The sequence below is a fragment of the Lissotriton vulgaris genome, chromosome 6, assembly GCF_964263255.1.
Source record: "Lissotriton vulgaris chromosome 6, aLisVul1.2, whole genome shotgun sequence".
Classification (NCBI taxonomy): domain Eukaryota; kingdom Metazoa; phylum Chordata; class Amphibia; order Caudata; family Salamandridae; genus Lissotriton; species Lissotriton vulgaris.
Genome location: NC_141694.1, coordinates 1,353,225,873 through 1,353,246,448, shown reverse-complemented (window position 1 = coordinate 1,353,246,448; position 20,576 = coordinate 1,353,225,873). Strand labels below are relative to the sequence as shown.

Genomic DNA, 20,576 nt, shown 5'->3' with positions numbered 1-20,576 from the left:
TGGGAAAGGACAGAAAGTTTTTAATCGACACAGGGGCAAGTCGCACTACAATCAGTCACAATGAAGTCCCAGGGGCACCCCTCTCAGGCTCACAGAATGTATCCCTTGGTTTTTCAGGACAGCCTATTGTAAACGAAGTATCGGAACCAGTACCATTAGCTGTGGGTCCATTATCTCGAGTTACAGATTTGTTACTTACGAAATCATGTCCAGAAAATCTGTTAGGAATTAAAACACTGAAGGCTCTAGGAGCTATAATATGCTGTTCCCCGGAGGGAGTCAGACTCTTTCTACGGGATTTCAAGGGTCATTATGTTTTACGTGATTTTGATGTCAGATTGAAAAATGTACCAGATCACTTATGGGCAAAAGGCCCAGCTGATGTAGGTTGTATGCATATCACTCCATATCGTGTTACACTCAAGACAGGAGTTGTTCTACCCAGAATCAGACAATACAAGTTACCACCCGATGCTGTAGTGGCTTTACTGAAAATCATTGAAGAGCTTATTGCCCAGGGAGTGGTCGTAGAGACCAACTCCAATATCTGTAATTCACCCATCATTCCAATTCTTAAACGTACAGACCGCAATGCACCGCCAGTATATCGGCTGGTGATTGATCTTCGAGAGCTGAACAAATGTATTGTACCACAGTATCCTGTGGTCCCCGATATCTCCTCCCTGTTAACTGCTATTGATTCAGAAGCAACGTTCTTTACTGTAATTGACCTCAAGAACGCTTTCTTCAGTGTACCTATTGATCCGGAGAGCCAATATCTCTTCGGATTCAGTTTAAATGGACGAAGTTTCAAATTTTCCCGCGCACCTCAAGGATTTACAGAAAGCCCCAGCATCTGTAGTCAAGCACTGAAAAGACAACTAGATTGTATTCAAATGCCAGTTAATACCGCTTTACTGCAATACGTCGATGATCTACTGATCACCGCACGAAGTGAGCCCGAATGTGAACAAGCGTCATTGACAGTTTTGCATTTCCTGGCCGACAAGGGACACAAGGTGTCTCCTTCGAAGCTACAATTCTGTGTTCAGCAAGTTGTGTACTTGGGTCACTTGCTGTCCAAAGTGGGGAGACAGCTCACTCCCGATCGCATTCAGTTAATTGTAAATATGCCACGACCCCAGACACAAAAGGAAGTGCGGGCCTTCATAGGCCTCACCTCGTACTGCAGACAATGGATTCCTCAATATGCATTTCTAGCTAAACCACTCATCCAGTTAACGACCCAGGAGGTACTAACTTCGACTGTCCTCCCTTGGACTCAGGAACACACACAAGCCTTTGAGGAATTAAAGAAAGCATTATGCCAGGCACCAGTTTTAGCGACACCATGTTACAGCAAACCGTTTACACTTTTTGTTACAGAACGTGACGGTACAGCATTGTCTGTCCTCACTCAGGATCAAGCAGGTTCACATAAGCCTTGCGCTTATTTTTCAAGTACATTGGATTCCGTAGCCCAGGCACTCCCTGCGTGCTTAAAGTCAGTAGCAGCAACAGCGTTAGCAATCAGACAAAGCGACTCAATTGTTTTAGGTCACCAGTTAACAGTACAAGTTCCACATTCTGTAGAGGTTCTGTTAAACAGAACCCAGACTCAGCACTTGACTATAGCACGACTGACAGGTTACGAGTTGACATTATTCCAGCCACACATAGAAATCAGACGCTGCAGTATCCTGAACCCAGCAACACTGTTACCTACAGTTATGACAGACCCAGCCCCGCATGATTGCATAGAGATCATTAATGCAGTAACAAAGCCCCGACGAGATTTAACCGATGTTCCATTGACAAACCCAGACCTGACACTTTATGTGGACGGTTCATGCATGAGAACAAGTACAGGAGAGTTAGTGGCCGCATATGCAGTGACCACTGAAACTGAAGTTAAAGAAACACATCGTATTGATACACTGTCTGCTCAAGCGGCAGAGCTCATCGCTCTGACCCGAGCCTGTATTCTAGCCAAGAACAGAAATGTCAACATATACACAGATTCCCGTTATGCGTTCGGAGTCGTGCACGACTTCGGCATGCTGTGGCAAGAACGAGGTTTTTTGACCTCTCATGGTGCCAAGATACAACACGGTCTTCTCATTCAAGCACTGTTAGAAGCAATACATCTGCCTTCAGCCATATCCGTCATGAAGTGTAAAGCACATACTAAAGTCACAGATTCTGTTTCCCAGGGTAACGACCTGGCAGATCAGACAGCAAAACATACAGCACTGACTCACACTCAGACAACTGATACGACAAAGACAACAGATCCGACAAACTGTATGACAGTCAGGGATCCCACACTAGATGTTATTGACATTCAGACACATGCTACTCCAGAAGAAATAAAGAAATGGATCGAACTAGGAGGGATCCAGACAGATCAAGGTTGGATGACGAAGGGAAAATCTACATGGTTTCTCCCTGACTCTATGGTTCAAGTCATGATAAATACAGCACATAGTCCTGCACATCTAGGAGAGAAAGCAATGCTAGACAGTTTACAAAATATCTGGAACAATAAACACTTACGAGCAGCCGCAAAACAGAAAGTGCGTACTTGCATGATCTGTTGTCAGTTCAATCCAGGTAAAAGCGTCCCTGTAGAGCAAGGTGGATTTCATCCTCCCGATCACCCTTTTGAAGTCCTCCAGATGGATTATATCCAGATGGACCGTTGTCGAGGATTTAAATATGTTCTCGTAGTTGTCTGTGCTCTGTCCCGCTGGACCGAAGCATACCCAGTCTCAGATGACACTGCTCCGACCACTGCCAAGCAGTTGGTTCGTGAATTCTTCCCACGATACGGCCTGCCTCGTGTCGTGTACTCAGATAACGGTCAGCCATTCTCATCTGCATTAATGAAAGAAGTTTCCTTATTACTGGGATACCAGTGGAAGTTCCATTGTGTCCGACATCCAGAAGCCGCAGGCCTTGTTGAGAGGCATAACCAGACACTAAAGATCCGCCTTGCTAAAATATGTCAGGAGAAAGAGGTCGACTGGATAGTCGCCCTGCCAGTGGCACTATTCTACATGAGAATGGTTGCCCATTCGAGATCAGGGCTATCCCCGTACGAGGTGGTCTTTGGAAGACCACCGAATATGTGGGGGACGCCCATTCCAAAAAAGATTACTGATGTTGATTCTAACATGTTGACAGATTACCTTGCCTCCTTGATGTCTGCACTCCAATCATGTCGTTCACAGGTTGCCGCAGCCTTCCCTGACAACACTGATGTAAAGCCACACGACGTCCGTCCTGGTGATACTGTACTCGTCCGAAATTTTGACAGGAAAAGTCCGCTGGAGCCCCGCTGGAAGTCTCCGAAGACCGTTCTTCTAACAACAAGGACGGCAGTGAAAATCGAGGGAAGAAAGGGGTGGGTCCATACGAGTCATATAAAAAAAATTTCTGGACTGAAACCTGAGCAAGACTCGTCCACCCCCACCAAAGACTGTGTTAAACAGAAAGACTTTACAGAATCTGAACGAGAAAAGACTCCTCAAGAAAAATATCGCATGAAATTACGATCTAGCAAGTCAGACAGTTTAATTGTTTAAGTCCTCCCCTAGGTGAATCGGTTAAATAGTTTCTGACATTTATCCCCTAGATCGAGATAGAGAGAGAGAGAGAGAAGCAAAGAAACGTACATATTGTAAATCACTTCGTAGTCACTGCATAGTGACACTAATAATTATGTTTATTCTCAGTGTTTTAATTATCATTACTAGCATCCTATTGCCTATCTATTACCCTATTTTCAAGCGTGAACAATCTGCTTACAATGTATCTGCTGAACACACTTTTAGTGAGTTACCTCCTCACGAGCTTTCCTACAGACTTGCGCTGCGCAACAACACATTCATTAGTATGTTACATCATTCTCATCAAACCAACAATGCTACAAATTGCTGGATATGTGGCCGACTCCCTCCCTACCAGAATTACAAGGGAGCTCTGCCTCTCTTTCCGTACCCGTTCACTCACAATGGCTCCTGCGGAGCATGGTTTAAAATAATTAATTCTGTAGATCCTGATATTGCTGTTTTCGATGGGGGTTGGGTTTGGGGAAACCTGAACTTGGTCCTGCTCGATGCCTGCTACCCAGATAAGGAGGGACTCCCCACTAGAATAGGAACTGATCTAGAAAATGAAGTATATGGATTAGGTAATTATACAATTAGCCTTATGATTCTCACTGTCGAATCCGAAGCCACACCAGTTCTACCCATTATGTCAGTACTGCCAGTCACTGGTGAATTATGTATCAAGAAGAAAGGTTCAGTACACTTAGGTCATAGTAAATGCACTACTGTGGTCGAATTCAGTGATCATGGAAAATCGTCCTTTAAAGCTATCAGTCACTCTTACTTTGTTTGTGGTCATACCGCATACATTCGTCTACCTCCAGATTGGGATGGTACCTGTTACATTGCATTCCTTCTGCCACCTGTTTTTCTAGCTCCTCCTGATTACCATAGAAATACCAATCTAGTAAAGAATAGACCCAGAAGAGACATCCCACTTGTCGACTACACAGAAACGGCATGGGAACAGTACACCGATTTTAATAAAGGATTCTTTTTCTTTTTAGGCCCTGTCCAGAATAGTAAATTAATACGCAGATTAACTAGAACACTTGAAGCAGTAGTAAATGAAACTGCCTCCGCCTTAGGTAATCTAACAGAAGAGCAGTCCGCTATGCGGGTTGTTGTCCTTCAGAACCGTCTTGTAATTGACGTCATCTTGGCAGATAGAGGTGGAGCCTGTAAGGTCATCGGGTCAAGTTGCTGTGTTTTCATTCCACAAAACGCACCATCTGTATATCAAGCTATCACCCGTCTTCATAAAATAGCAAATCAGATACATCAGAATCCAGGCACCTGGACTTGGTCCGGTTGGTTCTGGACAACGTTAACAGCTTGGGGATGGAAGATCCTATCCTTCCTAGGCATTGGCCTAGTCCTAGTATTCAGTTGCTGCCTGTGCCTACAGTGTGGGCCAGCGATTTGTGGACTGTGTGCCACTTCTTGTATTGAACACTCCAGTTTCCTCTCAAAACGTAAACGAAAGAAAGAAGAACAAATGATGTTGCAAGAACAGACTGATCGATTCATGAGGATCGATATTTCATGAAGGGTCCGTAGGGAACAAGGAGGGAATGAGGAAAATTAAATTTTTGGTCATGTTATGTTCCCTAGCGCGTACCCCACCGACTCCATGTACCAGCTTAAAGTGCATGTAACTTCCCTCCTGAGCCAGCTATGAAGACGCAAATACATTTGCGTCCACCGTTAACATGTCCTCTTTCAGATCCACCATGAATGGATTATGTGGTCCGTTCCTAAATATGCTATGCCACCGTCTTTTTGTAGTACACTCTACATGTCTTCCTGCTCCAGCAGAGTAGGCCCTGAATTTCTGCCATCGAGCCTCTTTTGTGGCTCCTGACTCTGGCAGCCTCTGCCCAGGCTACCTCTGTACCCGTGAACTCTGACTTACTTTCAGCGCGGCCCCTCGCGCTCAGCTCAAGCCTGCTTTCTGCCAAGACTGACTATAACCTTCGAGTTATCTGTTCCGCTCCTCGAGAATACATTCCTGCCTACTAGATCCTGTAAACATCCTCCCCAGCTGCAGAGCCAAAGGGCCGACCTGTCTCAATGCAAGTAATTCATAGCCTCTGTTGCCATGCTTCCACGGAAGGCCCCGTGCCCCACGCTTCACATGTAGACACTTAGGCGCTTATACACGCATCCACAGTTAGCATAGAATAGCTTCTGCCCTAGAGACCTTTTCGCCCAGATAGTATAGTTCCTAAACATCAGATATCAGATATGATAGAAGTACAAGTTGATCTGACATGCCAGACTTCTGTCTCTTTCCGTCAGTGTAAATGTCAAGTCCCCTGCACCCCGTCAATCACACGTCATGCAGCTGCGCGCGCATCCAAGCTTCCGATTTCTGCTGACATTGCAACAATTCTGTTAGCACCACCCCTTGGTGCCACCCACTTGCGTCACCTATCAGTGACGTTTCTAGCACACACCTCTGATTCACGCCTAGTTTACGCCTCTTGATTACGTACTAGTAACACGTGTATACTGTTATCTTGTCTTCTCTCAGCTGTTACGCCTCTTACATTGATTCTTATGGTATAAATCAAGTATATAAGCTATGTATTGTCAATAAACGAGAGCGCTCTATCCCTTCTGACACCCCTGTGGTGGTCAGAACATGATATCCTGATCAGACCATTCCTTTATGAGGAATAAAACCCTTAGAAACTCTAACACCACGGACTCTGTCTTTTTTCATTCTGATTGAGTTATTATTGATTAAGTACTTACCTGCATAGAAATTAAGAGAGTAAATTAATTATTTACGTCACATGGGTCCTATGGCCTTTAATTTGGGTGTTCCTCACTCATATGCTCCGGCACCATTCATGCCCTATATGCCAACCCCGACTCCGCTGTGGTAGTACCAAGCTCCACCAGGGTCGACGCCGGTGTCGACGCCGGCCCGCCCGAAGTCGATGGCTCCGGCTCCGATGTCACCGGCTCCAAGCAAGTCTATGGAACCTCCTTCCAAGCCCTTGGATTCGGTTCCGAAGTCGGCTCCGGCGCCGTCGGATTCGGCGTTGGATTCGGCTGCACTTCGAGTTAAATTCAGGTCTCGAAGAGAGGCTCAACGTCTGCTTGATGAACAGAGGATTGATGAGTCTTCTTCTGACATGGAGGAAGGTGAGCTGGATGGGGGTAGTTTTGACGACCTGGCAGAGGCAAGTGGTCTCGAATTTTCCCCGGAATGGTCTTTGCCTTCGGGATCTGATGCACCCTCCAGGGATGTTCAACCGTATCATGTAGTCATGAAGAAGGCAGCTGGACTTTTGGGTTTGTCTTTGCCTACTGTTGAGTTTAAGTCAAATTTACTGACTGAGGTTCTTCATTCTCCAAGTTCAGCAGTGGAGCCTTTACTACCATTTAATGGAGCCTTAAAGGATCCCATTATGGAGGTTTGGAAAAAGCCTTTTTCTGCTCCTGCAGTTTCCAAAAGTGTGGCTAGGAGATATAGGGTGGCTCCCGAGGACCCTGCGTTCTTGCCATCACACCCGTCTCCTGAGAGTTTGGTGATTCAGGCCGCATGTTCTAAAAAGTCGGTTGGGGCTTTTCCGCAGGTGCCTGGTGACAAAGAGGCCAAGAAACAGGACCAAATTGCAAAAAAGACTTTTTCTTCGGCTAGTATGGCACTGAAATCTTCTAATGCCACTTGCCTTATGGGCAGATATGTTCATGCTCTTATGGACTCTATGCGTTCATTAATCCCTAAGGTTCCTGAGGATAGCAGAAAGGACTTTGAGGAAGCCTTGTCTGACTCTCAAGCGGCTGCCCGTCAAGTCATCCAAAGCGGGCTTGATACTACGGATTCAGTGGCAAGGATTATGGGCACAGCGGTTGCCACGAGGCGTTCAGCCTGGTTGAAGTCATCTGATTTTTCAGCTGATGTGCAGTCTGCTTTATTGGATTTGCCTTTCGATGGCGAGGGGCTCTTTGGAAGGAAAGCAGATGCGGCCTTGGAAAGATTCAAGGACAGCAGGGCAACGGCTAGATCTCTTGGCCTTCAGATCAGAGGTTCTACGACCAGGAAATTTAGAGGGTTTGGCCGCTCTTCCTTTCGTTCATACAGACAAGGTCAGCAGCAGCAACAACAGCAGCAGCAGCAGAATACCTTGTATAGATCATACAGGGGAAAGCAGAGAGCACGTCCTCGAGGGCGTCAGCCCAGTTCCTCCTCCACCTCCTCCAACCTCCCAGCCACAGAAAAGCAGCCCTAGATCCGCCATTCAGGATCATGTAGTCCCAGTGGGGGGCCGGCTTACCCACTTTCTACGAGATTGGGAATCGGTTACATCAGATCTTTGGGTTCTCAATCTCGTAGAAAATGGGTATGCCCTTCCCTTTCGGGAATTCCCTCCCAATTACCCTCCTTGCCAAGGGTATTGCTCAGAGGAACATCTGTTTCTCCTTCAGGAGGAAGTCCAAACTCTATTGAGGAAAGGTGCAATAGAGGTGGTCCCAGAGCGAAAAAGGGGTCAGGGATGCTACTCCCGGTATTCCCAGATATTGTATCTACCAGAAAAAGCATTACCGAAGGTAAGTAACTTGTTCTTCCGGTCTTCTCCTATCTCAACGACTGGCTGTTGAAGGCGGGCTAACCCCGGGCTGTCATCTCCCACCTTTAGACTACGGTGGACCTCCTGCATTCGCTGGGGTTCACTATCAACGTGCCAAAGTCATACCTGACTCCCTCTCAGACTCTCCCTTTCATCGGTGGTTCTGCACACAGTGCAGTTTCGAGAATATCCTCCCGAGCAGCGAGTCCGGGATATTCGGGCTATGATACCGATGTTTCAGCCTCTATCCCAGATTTCATTGAGAAGGACTCTGAGGCTGCTGGGCCTCATGGCCTCCTGCATCATGCTGGTGGATCATGCCAGATGGCATATGTGGGCTCTGCAGTGGGACCTGAAATTCTGGTGGGCGCATTATCAGGGGAATCTTTCTGACTACATCACGTTTTCAGACGAAACTGCGCATCAACTGCAGTGGTGGCTCACAAACCAAGATTGGGCCAGAGGCAGATCCCTCTCCCTTCCCCAATCATATCTAACTTCACTTCAGGGATGGGACTGCCACTCGGGAGAGGTGGAGATCAGAGGCGTCTGCTCTCTGACCAAGTTCAGCCTCCATACCAACCTGATGGAGCTCCTAGCAATCGGACTGGCACTGAAAGCATTCCTTCCCTATCTCAGGGGGAAAGTTGTGCAGGTGCTCACTGACAACACCCCGCCATGTGGTACTGCAACAAACAGGATGGGGTGGGGTTGTGAACCCTTTGTCAAGAGGCTATCTGCCTCTGGAAATGGCTGGAACATCAGCTCATGACATAGGTGGTAAAAACCAAGCAAACTCCATGAACGCCAGGGCAGACGAACTCAGCTTTCAGTGCCTAGTCGATCATGAATGGCATTTCCATCCGGAGGTGGTACAAGGCCTCTTTCAGGGGTTGGGAAAGCCTTGGTTAGAACTGTTTGCCTCCGAAGAGAAGACGCAATGTTGGCAGTTTTGTGCGTTGAAATTTCCAAGGGGCACTCACTCTGCGACGCTTTTTCTCACAAGTTGAGCTTCGGCCTCCTGTACACCTTTCCACCTGTACCACTTCTGCCCAGAGTGCTCAAGAAGATCAGGCAAGGCCATGCGCAAGTCATTCTTGTAGCTTTGGACTGGGCATGAAAAGTCTGGTACCCGACCTTCTGAGCATGGCCATCGATCCTCTACTCAGCCTGCCCCTTTAGGAGGATCTTCTGCCTCAGCAGCAGGGGAGGGTACTTCACCCGAACCTGTCTAGTCTCCACCTCCTTACGAGGAGATTGATCGGCAACAGATGACAAATTTCAGCCCTCCGCCTGAAGTCTGTGAAGTTAACTTAGCAGGCAAGCATCCCTCCACGAAAACGGTATACGCCTGAAGATGGAACAAATTTGTGGCATGTGTGCACAGCAAAGACTGTTAATCACTTTTCTGCTACTCTTTCAGAGGTTCTCCTGTATATACTTTCTTTGGCCCAGCAGGGTTTTGCCTTGGGCACTCTTAAAGGATATCTTGCAGCCATCTCTGCTTTTCTTCGGCTACCAGATCAGCTTTCTTTATTCAAATCGCCTATTTGTAACAGATTCCTGAAGGCTCTTAATCATCTGTTCCCTCCATCTTCTTTTGTAATGCCCCAATGAGACTTAAATATGGTTCACACCCTTCTTATGTGTACTCCCTTAGCGCCTCTTCATAACTGTCCCCTCAGGTTGCTGACTCTCAAAACGGCCTTTCTGGTTGTCGTCACCTCTGCTCGCAGGGTGAGCGAGCTGCAGGCTTTATCTTCTAACCCCCTTTTCTATCTGTCTGTCCGGAAGAAAGGGTCATTCGGACCAAATCTTCATTTCTTCCTAAGGTCATAACGCCTTTTCATGTGGTGCAATCAATCACTCTGCTCACCTTTTTTCTTCCCCCATATCCCTCCAAGCAGGAGGAGAGACTCCACTGTCTGGACCCAAAACGTGCATTGTCTTTTTATCTCGAAAGCACAAAAGACTGGATGATCAACTCTTCAACTCTTCCAGAGTGGTGGTGGGTCTGCCTAGGCGATGTTCGGTCTCCAGGACACGGCAATCGCTCCACTGGCTGCCCGTCGACCAGAGGATCAAATTTAAGGTGCTATGCCTGGCTTTTAAAATCTTAAAAGGCAGGGCTCCTGAAATCTTGGCGAACCTTTTGACCCCTTATGTTCCTGCACGTTCCTTGAGATCGATGGGTCAGAATTTGTCGGTGGTCCCACGCTTCAGGCTGAGTTGAATTGGCGGCCGCTCCTTTCGAGTAGTGGCTGCGAAGTTGTGGAACTCCCTTCCCGCTGAGATTCGAGCACTGGATGATCATCTCCAGTTTGGACGGGCCATTAAAACTTTTCTTTTCGCTTAAAATTCTTGATTGAGTCTTTTCTCAAATGCTGTGTTGTGTTCACCCTCTTATTGCGCCAGGACGCCCCTTTGCTGGGGCATCTGTGCGCGGTACAAAAACAATTAACATAACATAACATAACAAGGCTATGTGGGTGACAAGAAAGGTTGGGCTGAACAAAAACGGACCATCTCCCAATGGGGTGTCCTTTGCATCAAAAAATGCTATGCTTTGGTGAAGAAGGAACCTCCTGTGGGGTTGCGTGCCAATTCCACCAGAGAAACAGCAGCAACCATGGCATTAGCATGTGGAGTTCCAGTCCTGGACATCTGTCAGGCAGCAACATGGGCATCCTTACACACTTTTATCAGACACTACTGTCTGGACAGCCAAGTCTGTAGGGATGGATACTTAGCCCCTTCTGTCCTCCAGAACTGTCTATTATGATCTTGGTTTGCTGACCCTACTCCGGGGATGGTATTGTTGGTGTATCCATTCCAAGTAAAGGAATCTACAACTAACCGTCTCTATCCGATGAACACGTTGCTTACCTTCGGTAACAATATACCTGGTAGAAACATATGTTAGTTGTAGATTCCTTACCCCCACCCATCCCCCCAACTCTGCATACTGATTTCTAGGGATAGGGACTTCCCTAAAGGGCCCTAGTTTGGACGCACCAGTGGTCAGTGTCTTTCATGGCTCTGTGCTTCTGGTGTGGAAAGTCGTGCTAAGAACTGACATCAGCTCGCATGGGCTGCCTCTATGTAGGTCCTGCGATGTAATTCCGGCGCCCACAATTCCGCCGACGGATGCCGAGCTGAACGAAGCGCAGGGTGTACTGCTCAAGAAAAAATCTCCGGATCCAGGCTGACGCCTGGGGACAATTCTAAGGTAAAGAATCTGCAAATAACCTATTTCTCTACCGAAGGTAAGTAACTTGCTTTGCTGGTCTAACTCAAGGACTCGAGTGCAGGCAATACCAGCCAATCTTTTTGAGACCCTATGGATTATGAGAAGGCCCAGTGGTACAGCGCCAACATCTGCAAATGGGACATACAAGGAAAACAGGAGTGAGAGCAAATAGCATAGTGTTTTCTAGCCTTAGAGCAATGTGATTCTAGTTGTGGTATCCTCACTTCCACCTGCCTATGGAGGTGTAGCTAATAACGGTGCAGTTTCATCAGGGCCCCAGGTGGGGCCCACTGCAACTCAAACATGTCTTTCTTTAAAAATCCATCCGGGTGGGACCCATTTTCCTGGAATTCATTAGGGTCCATGGTACAATTGCTACACCCCTGCTTATGGGTGCTGTACTTGAATGTAATAGGGGAGCAATGAGACCAAATAGGTATACGGGTAGTTGACTTTCACTCCTTCAGCACTGTTACCTGGCAACCAGCTGTTTTTCAAGGAGATAAGAAAACACTTTCCTGTCCTTGCTCTTGACTTCATAAGATGCATCATTGTCATTAATGAGGCTAGTGGTATGTTTTTTCTTCATTTTAGGTGGTGCGATATTTAGCGGGCTGCGGCCTACAAAGTTGCCCGTTGCTGGTCTCTAAGGGCTATCCTGACATTGGGTGGAATCCAGTTGAAGGGGAAAGATATTTGGATTTTCTTCGCTTTGCTGTCTTCTGCAATGGTAAGGACCTAGAATGTCAACATTTGAAATTGGAATATGTTGTAGGTAAATGTATATCTTGGTTAGAGTCTGAGTGAAATATGCTCAGTATTTTGCCAACCATGTACGCTGATTCGAAAGCCCGACCATTAGATATTGTATCATTTTTTTAATAATACACTTTGCATTGCATGTCTCTAAAAGCAAATGCAGTGTGAACTGACACATAATTAACTACGCCATTGTTTCATTCTCGGATTTTACATTATCATTTAGATTAACTTTTAATGAATCGAAATTGCTTCTGAGGAAAATAGCACATTTCATTCTGCTCACAACAGAACAGTCAAAGCAAAGGCATGTTGAGTAAATTATTTGAACTATAGTTCACAGTGCCGTTTTCTGAGAGGCCAGATAACTGATTGCTCTGAAGCCGCAGTGCTACAAAAGTATTTACCAGAAATCAGTATCCTGCTAGTGTAAATCAAAGAATTAGCAACTGTATTTCCACAGGTTGTGTTTAGGAACATTTAACATTGAAACCCGTTATTTACGTCTTCATATATATGTTCTTTCACTTCGTTATGGATGTGTTTTGAAAAGCATCACAACGTCATCTTGCAGCACCTTTATAGCCGCCTGGATGTCAAAAGTGATGTCATTGATGGAAGTTAATTTTGATGTTCTATACTACGGTGTGGTGTCCTAGATATCGGGTAGGGAATATTGTCATACTGTAATATAATAGACATAATATCGAGCAGGTTACTGGTAGGTTAGTATGTATAGGCATTCTATATCTAACTTCACATATGTACTATGCATATATATATATATATATATATATATATATATATATATATATATATATATATATATATATATTTCCACAGGCAGTCTCCCTTTTGGCAAGTTAGAAAGTTAGACTAGGGTGCACACCGGATTCAAAACAAAATTCTTTATTGTTCAAGGATCGGCATGACGCGTTTCAGCATGTAGCTTTCCTCAGATGCACTCCCTTGTTGATTGCCTCTGCCACTACGGTCCGACGTTTTAAAGTGTTTTGGCATCTAAAGTAGATTGTTTGCACACCTGTTTTTCATTATGGGAGGAGCCGCCTTGGTGATCCAACACGTGGAACTGCAACTCCCAGAGTGCAGTTCTTTTCCACCAACGTGCTGCGATTTGTGGTCCAAACAGCCAGATTCCCTTGAAACCTCATGGTTGAGGCTGGCTGTAAATGAAGTCAGGTAGGAGTTTGCAGTGTTTTTCTGGGCTTTCTGAGGTTTTGAATCCGTACTCCTGCCTTCACATTACCGACAATTGCAAGTCCAAGACATCGCTGTAGTAGTGGTGTCTTTCCATGTGGTCATGGACTATCCGTGATAGCAGAGGTGCTCTGCCTTGGTGATGTGAGGCGGTCCAGGTGCTTGCCAGTCCTACCAGACATTACACACCGGACACTTCAGAAGGTGCTTCCTTTCCCGGTATCGCTCCGCGCTAATATTTCCACAGGCAGTCTCCCTTTTGGCAAGTTAGACTAGGGTGCACGCCGGATTCAAAACAAAATTCTTTATTGTTCAAGGATCGGCATGACGCGTTTCAGCATGTAGCTTTCCTCAGATGCACTCCCTTGTTGATTGCCTCTGCCACTGCGATCCAACGTTTTAAAGTGTTTTGGCATCTAAAGTAGATTGCTTGCACACCTGTTTTTCATTATGGGAGGAGTCGCCTTGGTGATCCAACACGAGGAACTGCAACTCCAGGAGTGCAGTTCGTTTCTACCAACGTGCTGCGATTTGCGGTCCAAACAGCCAGATTCCCTTGAAACCTCATGGTTGAGGCTGGCTGTAAATGAAGTCAGGTAGGAGTTCGCAGTGTTTTTCTTGGCTTTCTGAGGTTTTGAATCCGTACTCCTGCCTTCACATTACCGACAATTGCAAGTCCGGGACATCGCTGTAGTAGTGGTGCCTCTCCATGTGGTCATGGACTATCCGTGATATATACTAGCAGCCTGTCCCGACCTTGTCCGGGAGCAACAGGCGTCCCCGACCCCCGCCTGCCCTGACATTGTCCAGCAACCCGGGCCCCTGCCCGGCCGTCCCCCGCCTGCCCCGACCCCCGCCTGCCCCGACATGGGTCCCCTTACCTCAGCCGCCGCTCCTCCTGCCTGTCCGCTGCTCACACCGCCGCTGGCCTGTCCGCTGCTCCTCACGTCACCCCTCCTCCCCCACGCCATGTCTGCTGCTTCCTTACCTCAGCCGCCGCTCCTCCAGCCTGTCCGCTGCTCGCGCCGTCGCTGGCCTGTCCGCTGCCCCTCACGTCACCGCTCCTCCCCCGCACCATGTCCGCCGCTCCTCGTCGCGCTCCTGGACGCCGCTCCTCCCCGCGCTCCTGACGTGAGCACGCACGTCGCGGCCGGCGCTACATCGGAGGGACTACTTTTGTTTTTTACTGTAAATTTTTTAACTAACGTTTTTTAAAAAAAATGTATATAGCCTATAACCATCTACACACCCTGACGATTCCAACGGTGTATCGGGTGTGTGAATTGGCGCTGTGGTTCACGAGTTTACCCGCCTCAAAGGCTGAAAGTATTCCTTTATTATAGTACTAGCAGCCCGTCCCGACCTTGTCCGGGAACAATCAGGCTTCAGTGCCCCCGCCCGCCCCGACATTGTCCGTGGGTCCCCCGGAGCCTTACCTCATCCGCCGCACCTCCCTGCGCTCCTGAGTTCACCGGTCCACCGCTCCTCGCCGCTCCTCCCCTCTCCTCCCCGCCGCTCCTCTCCGCTCCTCCCAGCCTGTCCGCCGCTCCTCACCGCTCCTCCCCGCCTGTCTGCCGCTCCTCCCCGCACTCATGTCCGCCGCTCCTCCTCGCGCTCCTGGACGTCGCTCCTCCCTGCGCTCCTGATGTCAGCACGCACGTCGCGGCCGGCGCTACTTCCATGGGACTACTTTTTTTTTCTCTTAAATTTTTTAAATAACGTATATTTTTTTTATTTATATAGCCTATGTCCATCTGCATACCCTGACAATTTCAACGATGTATTGGGTGTGTGGATTGGCTCTGTGGTTCCCGAGTTTACCTGCCTCAAAGGTTCAAAGTTCTTCCTTTATAATAGCAGTATAGACTAACCCTGGGCGTAGTGGGCATAGTGGGGCTTCGCGGAGCTACGTGAAGTGGGCGATAAACTACGCCCACCTCCGCACTCCGCGTAGCCCCACTACGCACCGCAGGCCTCCCTCCCGCCCTCCCTAAATACTTTAAATTAAACGTGTAAAATAATTAAAAGGCACTTACCTTGCCCGCCGCTGCCCCCCACGTCCCCGTGGCTCGCTATCTTCATTGCTGCCGTCTTGTTTACAAATGCGCATGCGCGGGCGGCCGCGCATGCGTTTTTTTTTGTGAGAAATGCGCATGCGCGGCCGCCCGCGCATGCGCATTAGTACACGAGACGGCAGAATGAAGATAGCGAGCCCCGGGGACGCGGCGGGCAGCGGCGGGCAAGGTAAGTGCCTTTTAATTATTTTACACTTTTAATTTAAAGTATTTAGGGAGGGCGGGAGGGAGGCGGGTGGTGGCCAGCTACGCTCCGTCTGCGGAGCGTGCGTAGTGCCGCCTGGCTACGCCCGCTACGCAAAATGCGGAGTAGACGGCACTACGCACACTCCGTGCACGGAGCGTAGCTGGCCGCCCACCCCTAGTATAGACTAGCAGCCTGTTCCGACGTTGTCCGGGAGCAATTAAGCTTCAGGGCCCCTTCCCGCCCAGCTTTTGTAACCTGCAGACGTCACTTTTTCCTCCTGTAATTTACTTTGCTTCAGTGCCCCCGCCCGCCCCACTTTTGTAACCTGCACACGTCACTATTTCCTCATGCACACGTTATCCACCCCCTTCCCTCCACTCCACCCAAGGGACGCAGGTTAAAACCCCTCTGGCTACACGTCACTTTGTCCTCCTTTTCCTCCTGTAATGCACCATTTGTGTGACATTTGTAGTGCACCGTTTGCGTCCTCTTTCTTGTCCTCAGGCTTCCCCGACCGCCGCCCGCCCGTCCCGTCCCCCGCCAGGCCCGGCCCGACCCGTCCCGTCCCCCGCCCGGCCCGGCCCGGCCTGTCCCATCCCCCACCTGCCCCTACATGAGTGCCCTTATCTCCGCCGGCGCTGCTCCTGCCTGTCCGCTCGCACCACCGCTCCTCCCCTGGGCCATGTCCGCCGCTCCTCCTCCGCCACCGGTCCTCTGCTCCTGACGTCACCGCTCCTCCCCCTCTCCATTTCCGCCGCTCCTCGGACGCCGCGCCTCCCCGCGCTCCTAACGTGACCACGCACGTCGCGGCCAGCGCTACTTTTGAGGGACTACTTTTTTTTTAATCTAAAATTTTAAATAACGTTTATTTTTTAAATTTATGTAGCCTATAACCATCTACACACCCTGCCGATTTCAACGGTGTATCGGGTATGTAGATTGGCGCAGTGGTTCCCGAGTTTACCCGCCTCAAAGCCTGAAGCTTCTGCTTTATTATAGTAGTATAGATAGATATATATATATATATATACATAGTCGATATGTGAAGTTAGGTATAGAATACCTATACCTAATATAAATACGCGTCTGCCTAGCGTTTCAGGGACTAACTTATCTGTCAGAGCTTTTAAACATCAATAAAAGCTACCTTTGTTCCCCCGGAGCTGTTCACACTTTCTTCTTCACGCTGGGGTGAGAAAGACTGGGATGGATATATATATATATATATAAATATATATATATATATATCCAAGAATACTGGCCCTGCACCTCCAGCTCGTATCTGGCGAACAGAAACCACGGCGAGTCCAAGTTTTCAGGCAAAAGTTGTTTTATTTCACCACAGCAAAACGGTCTAACGCGTTTCGGGCGGATAGTCTAGCTAATGTGTGCCATTTTTTAAAAATGCAATAGTGAACACCATGTGATCATAAACTATGAAAACATACTACTTAACATGCCTATGGTTATCCGATTCGTAATGGAAGGGCAAGGAGTAATATTGCTAACCCATCAAATAATTCATATACTGAATAAATTCAGATTGAGAGACAATCATCCCTGCTGACAATTTCATAAGAAAAATATATCTGCATGAATGCAGGATATTAACGAGGTAGTCTGAATTGTATTTGTGCAAAAAATGCACATGTAAACATATAGCAAACGTGCAATGTATATCGCAATTGTAAACATATTGACTGTGCAAATATACACATTTGATAATATTATATCGATTTGGTTAAAAATCAATAAATAGTATAGAAAAATTATCTAAATTAAATAACATTAAAAATTGAGCAGTTAATATGTAAATGTAAACATCATAATTATGCAAAATACGCAAAATGGTATAAATACTAAAACAGACTTCAACAATAAATATAAATATCTAATTACTATGAAATAGAAGAAGACAGTAGGGACATCAATAATGATGGCAACCCTTCTTTGAATCATAAAAGACTATATAGAAGTGTATGTTAAAAAATATATGTGTATTGTAAGAAAAAAAACCCAGGTGAATTGCATGGTGCAGTAGAGTATTAAAATCAATTTCTGCATCTATATGGAAAATATATACAGTTAAAAATGGCCAAGAAACAGTAAATCATCAAATGAGCGTGGGAGGCGGCCATAGTTAGACTAATGTTAATAGGAACCAGATTGGGATAGGATGTAGGCAGACGGAAGAATAGCTACATGGTCTATAGGAAATTATATAAATCCTCCGTTGTATTAAGGCGGTTGGGCACTTTGCTGTCCAACTCGAGAATCAATTTTGATTCGAGTTGCCTTAGCATCTTATCTCAACTCAACGGGGGGAAGACAGAAGTCCTCATCCTCGGTACCACCCCTTCAGCATGGGACAACACCTGGTGGCCCACTGCCCTCAGAAACCTCCCCAGCCCCTTACACCACGCCAAAAACCTCAGCATCTTAATCAACTTATCACTCACCATGAATCGACAGGTCAGTGCAGTCACCTCCAGCTGCTTCAACACCCTCCGCATCCTGTTCAATATTTTCAAATGGATCCTCACCGAGCCAAGGAAGACAGTCACACACACACTCATCACCAGCAGACTGGACTATGGCAACTCATTCTATGCCAGCATCAAAAGTCCCTACTCCGCAAACTCCAGATCATACAGAACACCTCTACCAGACTTGTTCTCCGCATCCCCCGACACAAACATATCAGCCAATACCTGCAGAGACTCGACTGGCCCCCGCGGAGAAGACAGTCACCTTTAAAATCCTCACCCATGGCTACAAATGCCTACACAACAGAGGACCCAAGTACCTCAACATCAGAATACATTTCCAAGCACCAAAAAGAAACCTACGATCGTCCAACCTCGCTCTGGCTGAAACTCTGCTCATCCACAGAGTCAGCGCAGGCAGGAGATCGTTCTCCCACATTGCAGCCATGAACTGGAACGAGCTACCGGTAGACATCAGACTCGCTCCCTCCCTGAACGCCTTCAGGAAGACCCTCAAGACCCTCAGACCCTCAAGACCTGGCTCTTCGGCTAAACGGAGCTGCGTACCCCCCCAGCGCCTTGAAGGGAACGCTTATAATTCCCTGATTGATTGACTGATTAACTCTGTGCTCAGCAGAATATTCCTCTATCCTTGTCAAAGAAGTTCAGTCATTGCCGGACAAAGGGTCACTAGTGAGAGTCCCAGAGAAGAAGAGGTACAATGGGGGTTATTCTTGTTACTTCCTGGTGCCCAAAATGAATGGGGGGCTTAGGGCGATTTTGGAGCTTCGGTTCTTGATCTCTTTCCTTTGGAAGGACAAATTCAAGATGCTGACTCTGCCCCTAGATCCCTGTGACTGGATAGTGTTCTTGGACTTGCAGGACATGTATTTTCATGTATGCATCCTGCTGTCCCACTGCTTTACAGTTGGGAAAGAAATTGTTCAATTTCCTGCTCCAGCTCATTGACCTGACCTCAGCCCCCGGGTGTTTACGGTGATGACACTAATCACAGTGCTTTTTCTCATGTCATGAGTGCACCTATTTCCTTACTTCAGTTACTGGCTGTTGAAGGCAAGCTTGTCATAATCAGTCACGGACTGCCTTTGGATGACCATCTTGCTCCTGTCTTCCATAGTGTTCTCCAAGAAAGAGCACTACTGTTGGCCAGTACATAGGGTTTCCTTTATTTATTTATTTGCTGGCTTATATAGCGCTTGAATCCACTCCAACTGAAGTATCTCTGCGCTTTTGGAACCGGTAAACAGAAGGCGTGGAATGGAGATGGAAACTAGATATCATTTTTGAACAGAGTGGTTTTTAGAAGTTTTCGAAATGTAAGGTGTTCTTTACATTGTCTCAGAGACAGAGGGAGTTTGTTCCACAGCTTGGGACCAGTAATGGACAGAGCTTTACATCCGTGTTTGGATTTTTTGGCACGGGGGACCACTAGGAGGAGATTGTCACTAGATCTGAGAGATCGTGTTGGGACGTAGGGGACAAATTTCCGCTCGAGATAGACGGGCCCCTGTCCATTCAAACATTTATGAATCAGGCAGCATATTTTAAATTTGGCTCTTTGTCGGATTGAGAGCCAGTGCAGCTGCTCAAGGAGGGGCTTAGAGGCAGTTCTCGGGGGGGCATTCAGAACAAGGCGAGCTGCTGTGTTCTGAATGACTTGTAACTTATCCAACACTCCTTCGTTTGCAGAGAGCAGCAGGCCATTACAGTAGTCGATCCGACTAAGGATCAGTGCCTGGACAAGGGTTTTCCTAGCAGAGTCAGGTAGCAGTGGAAAAACTTTGCGTAGCAGACTGATGGTATAGAAGCATATTCCTGAGATGTAGGTTGTGTGTTGTTTCAGTGACAGATCATGGTCAAACCGAACTCCCAGATTCTTCACGACCTGTTTAGGTTCAGGAACTGCTTCTAGGTCTGATGGCCACCACTCTGGAGTCCATAGTATTTTAGCCTCCCCAAACAACATGACCTCCGTTTTGCTGACATTACATTGGAGGTAGTTGGAGGACATCCATTTTGCCACTGCCTTCATACCCGAAGAAAAGGAGTTCCTAACCTCAGCGGAGAGAGTTTTAAAAGGGAAGAGGAGCTGCGTATCATCTGCGTATGATACGGGGATGAATCCGTACCTCCGCAATACTCCTGCCAGGGGTGCCACGTAGATATTAAAGAGGGTGGGGCTCAAACAAGAGCCCTGTGGCACCCCCTTAGAAATCTCTATTTCCGCTGAGCGATACGCACCCATGGTGACTCTCTGGGTGCGATCTGATAGGAAACTCTTCAACCAGTCAAGGGCTTTGTTCTTAATGCCAGCGTTCGACAACCGTGCAGTCAAGATGGTGTGAGACACGGTGTCGAACGCTGCCGACAGATCTAATAG

The 20,576-nt window shown here is 47.4% G+C and overlaps 1 protein-coding gene across 1 annotated transcript in view; it reads left to right on the top strand.

The window, feature by feature from the left end:
- RYR2 (ryanodine receptor 2) overlaps positions 1-20,576 on the top strand; it is a 3,481,211-nt gene that overhangs the window by 1,796,007 nt on the left and 1,664,628 nt on the right. The window contains exon 45 of the mRNA XM_086925791.1: positions 12,045-12,180. Within this exon, the coding sequence (XP_086781917.1) occupies positions 12,045-12,180 (136 nt within the window). The remainder of the gene's footprint in view (positions 1-12,044; positions 12,181-20,576) is intronic.